At 37.6% G+C, this 15,101-nt stretch overlaps 1 protein-coding gene across 1 annotated transcript in view; it reads right to left on the bottom strand.

Moving 5' to 3' along the window:
• Window positions 1-914: 914 nt before the first annotated feature.
• fbn2a (fibrillin 2a) overlaps window positions 915-15,101 on the bottom strand; it is a 338,906-nt gene continuing 324,719 nt past the window's right edge. The window contains exons 62-65 of the mRNA XM_072281722.1: window positions 9,421-9,540; window positions 5,858-6,089; window positions 3,468-3,639; window positions 915-2,509 (exon numbers count right to left, since the gene is read on the bottom strand). Coding sequence (XP_072137823.1) covers window positions 2,135-2,509; window positions 3,468-3,639; window positions 5,858-6,089; window positions 9,421-9,540 — 899 coding nt within the window. The 3' untranslated portion in view covers window positions 915-2,134. The remainder of the gene's footprint in view (window positions 2,510-3,467; window positions 3,640-5,857; window positions 6,090-9,420; window positions 9,541-15,101) is intronic.

Below are 15,101 nucleotides of genomic sequence, written 5' to 3'. Positions count from 1 at the left end.
ATAACCTGTCAGCTCTTGCTCCACACTTTCCCTCCACCTTGTTATATTACCTATCTCCCAGCCTTCTTTCCAGCTCAGATGGAGGGTCTCAGGCTAAAATGTCCACTGGCCACTTCCCTCTATCGATGCTGCTTGACCTGCTGAGTTCCTACAGCTCCTACCATAACTCGGGCCAAGTTATGGCTGATGCAGGAAGAAATTGCATATGGCAGTTTTATCCATTACACATGCTGTTGTTGAAACACATGTGAAATATAATTTGTCAAATGTATCTACTACCAAGTTGTGTCCAGTTTGGTGACAACAGTTTGGCTTGTTTAATAACAAGCCGCCCAGCTTTCCTTGGCATGGAGCTAAATTGAGCTTTGTCAGCTTTGAATCCGGAAGAGTCTTCCTACAATTGGGCTGCATTCTCACTAATTTGAGTTGGCACTTGAGAATTTTTTATGCCTACCACAGTACAGTGCCATTTGAAAACAAAATGTATTTAATAGATAGTAAGTGGAAAGTTTAAAACCAAATGATCATATTTAATAATAAAAGTCAATCTTATTGCTCCACTACATAATAACCCATGGTATCAATGAAAAATGTGTGAAAGTTCTGCTAACAAAAAAAAAACAAGTTTGAGTACTTGAATCCACAAACTTGAATTTTTACACATGAAAATATTAATATTTTCCTGTCTGGGATATGGTAGATTTACTGATTAAAAAAAAATAAAATGCTCACTGGAATTAACTTTTAAAGTACCAGAACTGGTGGTGGTGTGATGGTAAAGAGGTGGGGCACACTAACTCATTGATGAGGGGAGGGACTTTTTTTGGGTGCATAAGGTCAAAAAATAAAGCTTTATTTGCACATGCCACATTTATTATTTGATATACTCTGTGAGCAAGTACTGATTGCTCTTAAGTTTAACCTACATATGCTCAGAAGTAACACATTCAGTTATTTAAAAATCAATATATCCCAAAATAATAAGCTTTATTGGAAGAAAAGTTGTTGGCATATTGACACAGTTGAATCTACAGAATTAAGCACCCCCATAACAAAATGTTCATTTTTCATTTTTTTTAGAATTTTATACAAATCTTTGTCCTTTAAAATGGCATATTTCTGCTAAGAAAACCTCAATGCGGACGGAAAATAGATTTTTAGACAAAACAGATATGTATTAAAATTAGGCTCATTTCCTTGCTATTAGAAGCAGGGAGGTACTAACTTTTACAAAGTCAAATATTTTTTACGTATTTTTCCACATCTCAATTGTTGACCAATATACCCCTGATATAGAACACATTTGTACAGTAATAAAAAGAAGACTTTACAATCTTCTAGTCAGCAATGATCAGGCATTCAATGTGCACAATTATCTTTTGTACATAAAATGCATTTGAAGACATAAAACATACAGTAAAATGCTGCAGGGATCATGATGTTCTGAAACAAACTTCCAATGCCAGTTACTTACTGACAAGACCTTACTTTTGGTTGTACAGTACGCTGACCCTGATTGAATAAAAAATATTAGCACCAGTTTTCTGTACAAACATCATGAAAACATAGGTTTACTGCATTCTATAAACTTCTAGAAAGTGATGTAAAATAACCCTTTTTGTTCTGGGGTCTGGTACCAGTTACTTATCATATATTGCACCAGTTGATGGGGAAGGAACGCTGTGAATGAATTGGTCCTCTGAGAATGCCCTTTGGTATACAGTACAGTCTGACTTAGCATTGCTTACTGATATTAATATAATATGAACAGTTACATAATATTATCTGCAATCTAGAGAAATGGCTCATTATGTTGCTATTTGTCTAAGTTATTAGAAGCCATTTACAATTTTCTCTCACAGACTCTCATGTAAAGTATGAGCTCATAGACTGAGACAAATGAGGTGATATTAAATATACAGTAACCATGACTGAGGTTATATGCAAGTATTGTTAACACTGCAGCGTGTAAAACCCATTTACACATACACAAAAAAAAAATCGGTCATGCAGTCTAGGCCAGAATATGAAGACGTTCGTAGTGGAGAATCAAAGCTGTTGACATAAAGCTTTTTGAAAGCAGACACATTTGTGATAATAATTCTCAATAGAAATAATGCAAGTCTCAGCATGTTTAATGAAGCTGGATCAGTAGTCTCATTTTGAGAGCATCTCCCAGCTCACCAAGGAGGTAGTCATTGTCATTTTTATCTTCCAGTTTCTGCAATTCTTTTTTCTTATACAGAGGAATACTGGTAATTTCCAGTGTGTAAACACCTTTCAGAGGCTTCTTCTTAGTCGTGTGCAGATAGCTTAATCCATCGGTCTGGTGGATGCGGAAATAACTGTTATCATTTCCGTATGAGATAACATATCGGACATGGTTGTTGAGTGGTTCAATGGCTGGGACAAGGTCCAAAATGTGCTTCTTGTAGTTCAGTTCAGAGATACTTAGGTTCATTTTGATTGGGATGTCCATATCCAGACTAGCCAAACTAATCTGTTCATCCTACAATCAAATTATATAGGAAAGTATGAATTAATTACCAGTAAAAATCAATAATTAAGTCTTGCATAATATTTAGGATGTGGCTCAAAAGAGGGGAGCCATAGAGTCATAAGTAGCTAGCCATCTGGACACAAGCTGGGGTCTGATCAGCCCCGGCTGGGTCACCTGGAGGAGGGTGTATGAGGTTGAAAGACCTGAAACACCCGATGATTCCAGGAACATCACTGAAGATGTGTCCAGAGGCATCAGCAGATGTATGTACACAGGATCCTCCTTTTCCACCATTGAGAGATCTCAAAATAGGCTGCAAAAGTAGTCTATACAATCCTTACTCAAAAAGCAAAAAAAAAAACTGCTGGTAAAGGAAATCTTAAATAAATGCTGGAAAGACTCAGCAGGTCAGGCAAGACCACAGAGGGAGGAGAGTTCATGTTTCAGATCAATGAATTATGTCAGGATACTTAATTAACCTTATATCTTCTAAATAAAATGCCATGTTTATGCTAAGAAAGAAAACTGATCTTTAAATAAAACATATGCATTAAAATTACACTAATTTCCTTATTACAATGGAGGTTCTAACTTCCACAAAGTCAGATCCCTCTGCAGTATTTTACTTTGTACCAATTATTGACTATACAAAACACATAAATATATGATTAATGAAAAGAGGCATTCAGTGTGCACATATTATCTTTCATATTTCATATTTCAAACATGAAACATACAGTGAAATGTATACATCATATTGTTGTGAAACAAATTGCTATGTTGTTTATTTATTGATAAGATTTAATTGTTGGTTGCATATTACCTGCCTTTTCCACAATTTTTCTATATATATATATATATATATATATACACATTATGAGAGTACAGATGTACTGCAGAATTAAACACTGAAGCAAAGAAATATAACCTATTATTTTGATTTAGAGAATTATTAAGGAGACAGTACCTGTTTAGATAGGGTATCATTGACGCTCCTTCTTTTTCTGCCACCAGTTTTGGAGTAGCCATTGATTTTACATTCATAGCAAGTTTCATGAGATAAAAGATTTTCATCATCAGGCTCACCATCAAAAGGCAGGTACTGACCTTTATTAAATCCCATACCAGACACACAATGCCTGTAGAACAATGAAAAAAGGAGTTAGAATTTAAAATAAATGGCAGTAATTAAAAATAAAACACCATTTTATATATTATCATTTAGAACAACCTTGAATTATTTTTATATCATATTTTATATCTTATTTCTGTTTTAAATACTTGCACTTTCTTATAAGATTGGCTCTGCTTGTAGCTATCCTTTGAAGAAGTTGCCATTACATTGTTGAGTGGAGTCCCCTGTTATCAGCCTAGTTTCACTGTTATAATGATAGTAAGAAACCCATTTCTGAGTTGCTGCTAATTGTGTAAGATTCCATCACTGGGATCTAGTGGAACAGTCTTAATGTGTTACTAAAATAAATAAAGCACATTTACAAATATTGGCTGATTGGTTAATTCATTTCATAATTTCAGCCTCTGACATTTGAGCTCAAGCACAATTAGTAAAGGGCCATAAGTGCTGGTCTCGACAGTGACGCCCAAACTTCTATTGCAATCTCTGTGCTCATGTCAATAAAAAGCACTGGCTTCTATCTTTGGATCATTACTGGACTTTGGACCAAACTGTGCAGCTAGAGAAGAAATGGAATGTGGTGAGCTGAGTGGAATTATTATTTAAGCTTGGCAAATCTATGCGAAATCTCTTAGACGCAGAAAGATATATGTGACTTTGGAAACTAACTTTTCTTGGGTATAGAATGAACAGTACATTTCTGTGTCCATCTGGCAAGTATCTACTAAATTATACTCCATATGAAAGCATAACGCTGTTTATTTTAAAACTACATCAACATGTTTCTATTCAGGTGTTTTGCTTATGTCATGTGATTAAATTCAAAATATTAGGGGTCCTCAGAGTGTGAGTAATTTGATTTACAATATGAATGCAAGAAAAGCGAATATTACCTGTTGCTAATAATGTGGAAGACAGCGCCAAAGAGCAATAAGCTTACAGAACTGGTTAATGTAAAGAAAATTAAATTTAGTATAGTAAAATTGTATGGTGGCTTATTTTGGTAGAAGTAAAAGGGCGAATTTTTTCATGCAAGACCATAAACTATACGTGTTAACAGAATAAAGAAAATGAGGAATACAAATTTACTGATTACTAGATATGGTAAGCCAGTTGATAATCCCTTCCACCATTATTAGATTAAAAGTGGGAGTATTGTCTGGTGATTCCATATGTCTAATTCTATTAACAACTTCTTGCATAATGAAGCAATCTTCATCCATAGTCTGCACTACTCATGCAGAATAGGTCTTGCTGAAAGCTTGGGTTAATTTGAGTGACCAGAGGAGCAGTAACACTAAATGACTTGAACACAACCCGACCTTGTGTGCCATCTGTATGCAAGGCATGAATATGGAATATGATAAAAATTCTCTGTATTTGCTTTGATGGTAAAGAATGCTTCAACCTGTGATTACCATGTACTATCTAAGAATAAACTACCAAAGTTTTTCAAAAATCCAAACTCATAACCTCTTCCATAAGAGTCTGAGACTCATGGGACCACCAGCACCTTTTAGATCACATCTGGGCTACGAGCCATTCACTACAGGTGGTTTATTATGACCTTCTCAAAGGTAATTTGGAATGGACAGTAAAAGCTGGATTTACCAATGATGTCCAATTGCAAGAATGAAAATATAGATAGCATCTAGAGGATGAGGCTTAAAGAAAAGTATTTCTTTACAGTGAATATGAGATCAAGGCACAGATTTCTGTAATAAATTTAAGAAGAGATTTGATGCATAATTTATCTATCAAGTTCCAAGAACTAACGAGAGGAAAAGAGGATTTTGTTTAAGATAATCTCTAGCATATGGCTGATAGACCTACTTTGGTGTTGTAAATTCAATTTAATTCTGTGTAAAAAAAAAAGTATATTATTTTAACTGAGGAACTAACAACATTTTCAAAATGATTAATGCACATTAAAAACCATCATGGAGAATGTCAATAAAACACACATCAAATGCAATATTTGTAAATCAAAATAAGAACGAAAATTAATGAAATTGTTATCTATACCCAGACAGAGAGAAAAATGATATTAAAGAAGTAAAATTATTTATGGAAAGGTGCAGGTGAACACATAGACCTATAGAAAACATATGTGACAGAGGCAAACAAGTAATGAACATCTTCAAGTTCATACTGTTTTCCTAATCTTCTTTATTTCCCACTCACTATAGATCAAACATCAATTCAAGCAGCAGTGATCTTACCCTTGCCCCACTCTATAGTATCCAGGTGGGCAGCCACAGAGGTAGCCTCCTTCTGTGTTTGAGCAGCCGTATGAACATGGATTCTTATAAGATGAGCATTCATTCACATCATGACAAGTATTGGAAAATTCATCAAAATTGTAGCCTGATGGGCAGGCACATTTGTAGCTCCCAAGTGTGTTGTAACAGGTTGCAGATCCACAAAAAGCTGGGTTGGAGCATTCATTCTCATCTAAAAGAAGGAAAAATGATATTTAGAAAAAAAACACAATGCCTTATAGCGTAATTTGCTTACTATGTTGTCCCAGCCTAACCTACAGAAAAAAAATTTCTGGGTCACCTGCTGCAATACTATGATCAATCAAATTTTCTCATTACTCTCTATCAGTGTTCTCATGGATTGCAGGCTCCATTGCACTGAGGTCTGTCCATCCATATTTGACTTACACCAATGCTTGCTCACCTGCCCAGACTTCTTTGCCGATCTACAATAATTTCAGTCACTAACTTAAGAACTTTCACTCGGGGTTCGAGTTCTCATCCCTATGACATCCTCCAGCCTTGGCTTTCTCTGAGAGTGTTGTGTTCTGATTCTAGTCTTATGTCTATCCTCCACTTCCTTCAACCTCACAGCTCTGGGTTTCTCACTCATATTTTGTATCCTCACAACTGTTCTTATCTGTTTCAAATATTGACCTGTCCTAAAGTTTAATTCTTCAGCTCAGTGCCAGTTTTCTCAATATGTTCCTATAAAATTGGTTGTTGACTTCAGGAGCAGCGGACCGCACGACCCCATTTACATCGGTGGTGCGCAAGTGGAACAGGTCAAAAGCTTTAAGTTCCTCAGGGTCAATATCACAAATGACCTGACTTGGTCCAACCAAGCAGATTTCACTGCTAAGAAGGTCCACCAGCGCCTTTACTTCCTGAGAAAGCTAAAGAAATTTGGCCTGTCCCCTAAAACCCTCACTAATTTTTATAGATGCACCATAAAAAGCATTCTTCTAGGGTGCATCACAACCTGGTATGGAACTGTGATAAGAATGCTGAACAGATCCTGACCTGGATCTGGGCTGTACCCTCCAAATATCTGGAACTGCCTCTCGGTTTTTTTACACCACCTTACTTTCCTTTTTCTTTTTTCTGTTTATAATTTATAATTTAAATTTTTAATATTTACTATCGACTTGTACTCCAGGGAGCGCGAAGCGCAGAATCAAATGTCACTGTGATGATTGTATGCTCTAGTATCAATTGTTTGGCGACAATAAAGTAAAACCCAAAAATGATCTTCTGTGTTAAAGTCACTATAAAAATACAAGTTACTATTATTGGTTTATAGCATTTTATACTTCGAGAAACCTACACTGTGACAATTTTCAGGTTGATGTGTTGGTAGAACTTATTGGATGAGTTTACCCTAACAAACAAAGTATCTGTCTTCTGCTTGTTGGCTACATTAACTGCTATTTCTCTTTGGAAATTTTAAGCCAAATTTGTTCAATGTCATATGCATGGTCGGAATGATAATGATACATTACTGTATCCCCATCCCTAATTATCGATGAGACTGTGGTGGTGAGCTGCCTGCTTGAACTGCAGCAATTTTTCTAGCGATGGTACTTCCACAGTGCTTCAGCAGGGAGTTCCAGGATCTGGACCCGGCAATGCTAAAGGAACAGTGTTACATATCCAATTAGGATGGTGTGCAACGTAGAGAGGAACCTGCAGATGATGAAGTTCCCATGCCTTGGATCTCTTTTCCCTCTTGGTGACAGAGATCATGGGCTTGAGAATGGGTGTCGGAGAAGCTTTGGCAAGCAACTGCAGTTGTTTTTTTTTAATTCACACTGCAGCAAATGTGCACCACTGATGGAAGGATAAATGTTTATGATTGCTGATTGAGTGCAATTGGCTGCCCTCCGCTTTAGAGTACCAAGCCTTTTCACATTATTGCTAGGAAGTGGAGAGTGTTCCATCATACTTTCATCTTGTGTTTGTAGCTAGTTGAATGATAGTGAGGTGTCAGGAGGTGAGTTGCTCAGTCTCTGACCTGCTCTTGTGCCTATAGTTTAAATGTGGGTGGTTCAGTTAAATTTCTGTTCCGGTGAAACCCCATGTGATGGTAATGCCAATGAAGGTCAGAAATAGGTAGATTCCCCTTGTGCAGGCATGTTGAATGCTGGTATCTTTGATGGAAGGAAGGTTACTGATTAAAAGCATCTGCAGATGTTCTGGTGTCATCACTGTCCTGAGAAAACTTGCAGTGATGCCTTAGGATTGGGATGATTTAACTTCTGACAAGCAGAACCTTTATTTGAGATTTGATTCCAACGATTTGAATGTTTTCTCCCTGATGCCCTTTGATTTCAGTTTTACCAGTGTTCCTTGATGCCAGATTCTGTCAAGTGCTGCTTTATTATCGAGAACAATCATACTCACCCAACTCTAGAATTCAGTTCTTTGGACCATGTTTATATCAAAACTGTGATGAATTCTGGAACTGAGTGGTTGCTATGAAACCCAATCAGTGAGCAGATTATTGATGAGTACGTGTTGCCTGATAGCACTGTCGAATTGCTGATAGTTTAGGTGTGTGATGGAGATCAAACTCTACACCTTCCTATTGTGCTTTCTTCTGAAAATATTGATTATTCTTCATGAGTAAAAAGTATGAGTCTTGATGAAGAGTCATTGACCTGAAAGGTTAACTCTGTTTCTTTCTCTACAGATGCCTAAACTACAGAGTATTTCTATCATTTTCTGCTTTCCTTTGAGGTTTACAAATGTGAATATAGAGACCCAAATCATATTCAACAGATGCATGAAACTAATTCAAAGACCCTATAAGGAATACTACTCGTTCCATTAGGAATTTCCTTGCAGCCTCTCTGCTTACATTTAACCCACTTTCAATAACGTTCGCCATTTTGATTACATGACCAGTCGTTAGTATTTTCAAGAGAATTGGCAGGAGGCAGGAAATTATATTCAATGAGCAGATAATCACATTTTAGTTATTTAATCATGATATTTGCAATAATTGAAAATGGCCAGCTTCTACACATGGGAATTTTTAAGAGTGTCCTATATAATGATATTGCACGTGTAGGAATGCTGCTAGCATAGTTGGTAGCCTAAACCTACTGTCATAAACAAAATGATAATACAACAGAACAGTGCACTTTTTATTCGGCCCATTTGTGTCTTGATACTCAGTAATGAGCATAGATACATAAACGGACTAAGGCAAGAATATTAATTTGAACTAATTTTTATTTAATATAGTTAAAATTTAGCAAACTAGACTAAAAGGTAAATAAAATAAAAAAACAAAGTATTTATCAATTATGGTTGCAAAGCTTAGTATTGTATAGAAGAAAATCAGGAATGCTGCTTCATCCTTATTTTTAAATAAATTATTTATTTTAATTTACAGAAACAGATGCATCTTGTTTTTTTATTTTAAATTCAATGAAAGAGTTCTTTTGCTGGGTTTGATGTTGAACAGTTAAACAATTAAAGTACAGATTTCCAGTATGAACATTCCTGCTATTACTTACCAACACATTGATTCCACTGATAGTGTTGAATGTAGCCATGAGGACAGCTGCACCTGTAACCTCCAAGCATGTTTTGACAACCATGCTGACATCTGTGGCTTCCTTCACATTCATTTACATCTGCAACAAGAAGGGTAATTGTGATAAATGAAGGAGTGGAGTTTTTGTTTCACAGTTCCCATTTTATTCTTTCCTTTCCAGAAAGTGCTGACACATTCCGGAGCACGATTCCAAAAGTGCTGGCAGACCTCCAATTGCTATCCCAAGTGACCACTTTTAATGTTTGAGTCTAGACACTGCGTTCTGGCTACCACATCAAAGTTTAGTCTGATTTCATCCTAACCCAACTTGCATACTTCTCAGCATGGGTCACTGGATAGCAAGGAAATGTAGGTGACCCACCCATCATTTTCCCTCTTCATAGCCAAATGATATTGTAACCAATTATATTACTGCTACCCTCACCATGATCATGTATTCAGCTCTTGGGCCTCTCTGATCAGTAACATTATATCATACAGGGCAGTACTTTCCCCCAGTCACCAGCAAAACTTGCCTTCAGTGTTTGTCCTGGGAGAAAATGTTACCTTTGAGAAATTAACACATTTCTGAAGATAATTATTTTTCTTCTTTATCATAGATATATACTGGACTATAATTTACTGTCAAAATGTTTGAGAGACGAAAGAAGCTCACTGTTATTTGTGCAAAATTATTGTAACATGCACGTGCATACATAAATGTTAAATCCAAACGCTGTGATTGCCACATGAAAGACTAAATATTACCAATGTACAGTCTCATTTTCTCATGTTTTAATTGTTGCTCTAGATTTAAAAGGAGCATAGAAGGATTTTTATTTACATCTTGTTTTTGTCTTTCATGCCTTTGGTAAAATACATTATGCTAAAATCAAGAAGGTGCGAAAGTTCTTTCCTCTTGACGCTTAATTCTATTGAAATCAATAAAGATGATTTTTAGAAGTGAAACAACATTTGCTCAATGTTTATATTAAAGTGTTTAATGCACTTAACCAAGGAAAAATAAGGAATCAAACTGAGGTGAAAATGATCTAATAAATGACAGGCAATAACAGGAGTGCCACTAATATTGAACTATCAACACCTTTTTCCCTACAAATAACTTATTCTGTTTTGTTTCATACAGTACCTATAAAAAGTACTCACCCTCCCTCCCTAGAAGTTTTCACATTTTATTGTTTTACAACTTTAAATCAGTGGATTTAATTTGGCTTTTATTAACACTGATCAACAGAAAAAGACTCTTCCGTGTCAATGTGAAAACTGATCTCTGCAAAGTGATCTAAATTAATTACAAATGTAAAACACAAAATAATTGATAGCAAAAGTATTCACCCCCTTTAATATGATACATCAAATCATCACTGGTGCAGCCAATTGGTTTTGCAAGTCACATAATTAGTTAAATGGAGATCACCTGTGTGCAGTCAAGGTGTTTGATTTGATTGTAGTAAAAATACAACTGTATCTGGAAGGTCCAACTGCTGGTGAGTCAGTATCCTGGCAAAAACTCCACCATGAAGACAAAAGAACACTCCAAGCAACTCCGTAAAAAGGTTATTGAAAAGCACAAGTCAGGAGATGGATACAAGAAAATTTCCAAGTCACCGAATATCCCTTGGAGTACAGTTAAGTCAATCATCAAGAAATGGAAAGAATATGGCACAGCTGTGAAGCAGCCTAGAGCAGGCTGTCCTCAAAAACTGACTGACTGTGCAAGAAGGGAACTAGGAAGGGAAATCACTATGAGACCTATGACAACTCTGGAGGAGTTACAAGCTTCAGTGGCTGAGAAGGGAGAGACTGCACATCCAATGTCTGTTACCTGGGTTCTTCACTAGTTGCAGCTCTATGAGAGAGTGGCAAAGAGAAAGCCACTGTTGAAAAAGCTCACATGAAATCTTGGCTAGAGTTTGCCAGAAGACATGGGGAAGGCTCTGAAGTCAACTGGAAGAAGATTCTATGGTCTGATGAAACCAAAATTGAGCTTTTTGGCCATCAGAGCAAATATCATTAAAAGCACACCATCTCTACTATAATCCTGGTGATGCCTGCATCATGCTGTGGGGATGCTTCACTGCAGCAGGCCGTGATAGACTTATGAAGGTAGAGGGTAAAATGAATGCAGCAAAATACAGGGAAATCCTGGAGGAGAACCTGTTGCAGAGTACAAGAGAACTGCAACTTGGGGGAAGATTTGTTTTCCAGTAAGACAATGACTCCAAACATAAAGACAAAGCTACACAGGAACGGCTTAAAAACAACAAAGTTAATGTCTTGGAGTGGCCAAGTCAGAGTTCAGACCTCAATCCAATTGGGAATTTGAGGCTGGACTTGAAAAGGGCTGTTCACTCACGATTCCCATGCAATCTGACAAAGCTTGAGCAGTTTTGCAAAGAAGAATGGGGGAAAAATTGCAGTGTCCAGATGTGTAAAGCAAATAAAGACCTACCCACACAGACTCAAGGCTGTAATTGTTGCCAAAGGTACATCTACTAGATATTGACTTGAAGGGGGATTGGTAATTATGCAAATAATTACTTTATGTTTAATAATTGGAATGAATTCAGACCAATTTATAGAAATTTGTTTTCACTTTGACACAAAAGGATCTTCTCTGTTGATCAGTGTCAAAAAATCCAAATTAAATCCACTGTCATTCAATGCTGTAATACAGTAAAACATGAAACTTCCAAGGGAGGTGAATACTTTTTATAGTCATTGTATATCCAAGATGACAGAATCTTTAGGGCTTCTGTTCTGAACAGTAACTTGGAGCAATGGAAACATGTTGAAAATCGTAATAAAGGATCACTGAATTTCTGGCGGCCTAATCAGCTGCAGGAACACAGCACAGAGGGGAGGTTTCTTGCAGGTCTGTGACGCTTGTTTAAAAGGAGAGCTTAGTGGGTGTTTGGTCTCATTCCAGCGACCCACTCAGGGCCGGAACAAAACACAGCGAACTAAATAGAAGTACATAAGGGCCATTGTTCGGGCGGCCACTGTTGGGAGTAGGAGTGTCAGGCTTCTGCTCGAAAGATGCGTTGGCTCTGGGTAAATTTCTGTTGAGGTTCCTGTTTTTTCTCTCTTACCGTACCCAGAGTAGCAAATGGCCACTGTCTGCTCTTCATGCCGGACGTGGGAGACCTCAGAGACCCAGGGTCACCCAGGGAACTATATCTGTGTGCGGTGTATCCAGCTGCAGCTCTTTGAAGACTGTGTTAGGAATCTGGAGCAGCAGCTGGATGACCTTCGGATTATATGGGAGAGTGAGGAAATCATTGATCAGAGTTACAGGGAAGTAATCACTCCTAAATTGCAGAAGGCTGCCAGGAGAAATGGAAATGTGTATAGGCAGTTAGAGCAGAGCTCCCCTGCGGCCATTCCCCTCAATAATAAGTACACTATTTTGAATACTCTTGTGGGGGATGACCTCCCAGAGGAATACCATGGAGACCAGGTTACTGGCACTGAGTATGGGTCTGTGGTGCAGAAGGAAAATGGGGAGAAGAGGGGAGCAGTAGTGATAGGGGACTCAATAGGCAGAGGAACAGATTGGAAGATGTTGAAAGCTTGTGGGGTGAATTAAGAAACTGCAAGGGTAAAAGGACCCTGATGGCAGTTATATACGGGTCTCCCAACAGTAGCTGGGATGTGGACAATAGATTAAAAAGTTAAATAGAAAAGGTGTGTCAAAGGAGTAATGTTATGGTAGTCATGGGAGATTATAACATGCAGGTTGTTTTGGGGAAAATGAGGTTGGAAATGGATCTCAAGAGAGTGAGTTTGTTGAATGCCGATGAGATGGCTTTTTAGAGCAGTTTGTCTTTGAGCCTGCTAGGGGATCAGATATACTGGATTAGGTATTGTGTGATGAACTGGAGGCGATTAGGGGGCTTCAGGTAAAAGAACCCTACGGACATAGTGATCACAATATGATTGAGTTCAAATTGAAATTTGATAGGGTGCAAGTAAAGACTGGCGTAGCCGTATTTCAGTGGAATAAAGGAAATTACAGTGGTATCAGAGAGGAGTTGGTCAAAGTAAAGTGGAAGGAGATGCTGGCAGGGTGAGTTTCTGAGAAAAATGAGGAAGGTGCATGATCGATGTATTGCAAAAACAAAGAAATACTCAAATGGCAAAACAGTACAACCATGGCTGACAAGGGAAGTCAAAGCTAATGTAAAGGCAAAAGAAAGGGCATACAGCAAAGCAAAACTTCGCAGGAAGATAGAGGATTGGGAAGCTTTTTAAAAACCTACAGAGAGGAACTAAAACAATCATTAGGAAGGAAAAGATGAAATATGAAAGCAAGCTAGCAAGCAACATCAAAGTGGAGAGTAAAAACTTTTGCAAGTATGCTAAAAACAAAGAGATGAGAGTGGATGGACCACTAGAAAATGAGGCTGGAGAAATAATAACCGGGGACAAGGAGATGGCAGATGAACTAAATGAGTATTTTGCATCAGTCTTCACAGTGGAAGACACTAGCAGTATGCCTGATGTTGAAGGGTGGGAGGAAAGAGATGTGAGTGCAATTACTGTTACGAGGGAGAAGATGCTCAAAAAGACTTGAGGGTACATAAGTCACCCAGTCCTAGGGTATTGAAAGTGGTAGCGGTAGAGAATGTGGAGGCATTAGTAATGATCTTTCAAAAATCACTGGACTCCAGCATGGTGCTAGAGGTTCGGAAAATTGCAAATGTCACTCAACTCTTTAAGAACGGGGAAAGGCAGCAGAAAGGAAATTATAGACCAGTTATCTGGCATTGGAGAGCTTTCACAGGAGGTTCACAAGGATGATCCGGGGAATGGAAGGGTTATCATCTGAGGAATGTTTAATGGCTCTGGGTCTGTACTTGCTGGAATTTAGAAGGATGAGAGGGGAATCTCATAGAAACCTTTTGAACGTTGAAAGGCCTATACAGAATAGATGTGGAAAGGATGTTGCGCATGGTGGGCAAGTCTAAGACAGGAGGGCACAGCCTCGGGATAGAGGGGTGTTCAATTAAAACAGAGATACAGGGAAATTTCTTTAGCCAAAGGGTGGTGAATTTGTGGAATGGGTACCACAGGCTGTTTGGTCATTAGGCCAAGCAGAAATTGATAGGTTCTTGATTGGACGCATCATGAAAAGATTACGGGGAGATGGTCGGGGAGTGGGGCTGAGCAGAAGAAAAAATGATCAGCCATGATTAAATGGCAGAGCAGACTCAATGGGCTAAATGGCATATTCTGCTCCTATGTGTTATGGTCTAAATGCACGTTATGTTTTGAAGTACTGGATTGAAGTTTAGTACAGTATCTCCACTGCACTGAAATGTGTATTAACTGGAAGTTCTTTAGTTCCAATTAAACTAAACCAGATATTGTGCTAGTGCAATATTTTCTTACTTAAGTGAGATCTACATTATGTGATGATCAAATCTTAAGATTCTACACGCATCAACAATAACAATAGAAGACTACATTGTTTGATTGACAGCAATTCCTGCATAAGTGAAATCAATTTGATATTTATAAGATTACAGGTGTGTTATTTGTGAATAGATAGATTCAGATTTAGCCTCAACTTTGATGGTTTCCTCAGTTTACCTTTGTTTAGTCTTTGGGCTATCACAAGCAAAATAAACACCTATG

The sequence above is a fragment of the Mobula birostris genome, chromosome 17 (assembly GCF_030028105.1).
Source record: "Mobula birostris isolate sMobBir1 chromosome 17, sMobBir1.hap1, whole genome shotgun sequence".
Classification (NCBI taxonomy): Eukaryota; Metazoa; Chordata; class Chondrichthyes; order Myliobatiformes; family Myliobatidae; genus Mobula; species Mobula birostris.
Note: the sequence above shows the minus strand (reverse complement) of the source record. Positions and strands in the feature narration are given on the sequence as shown.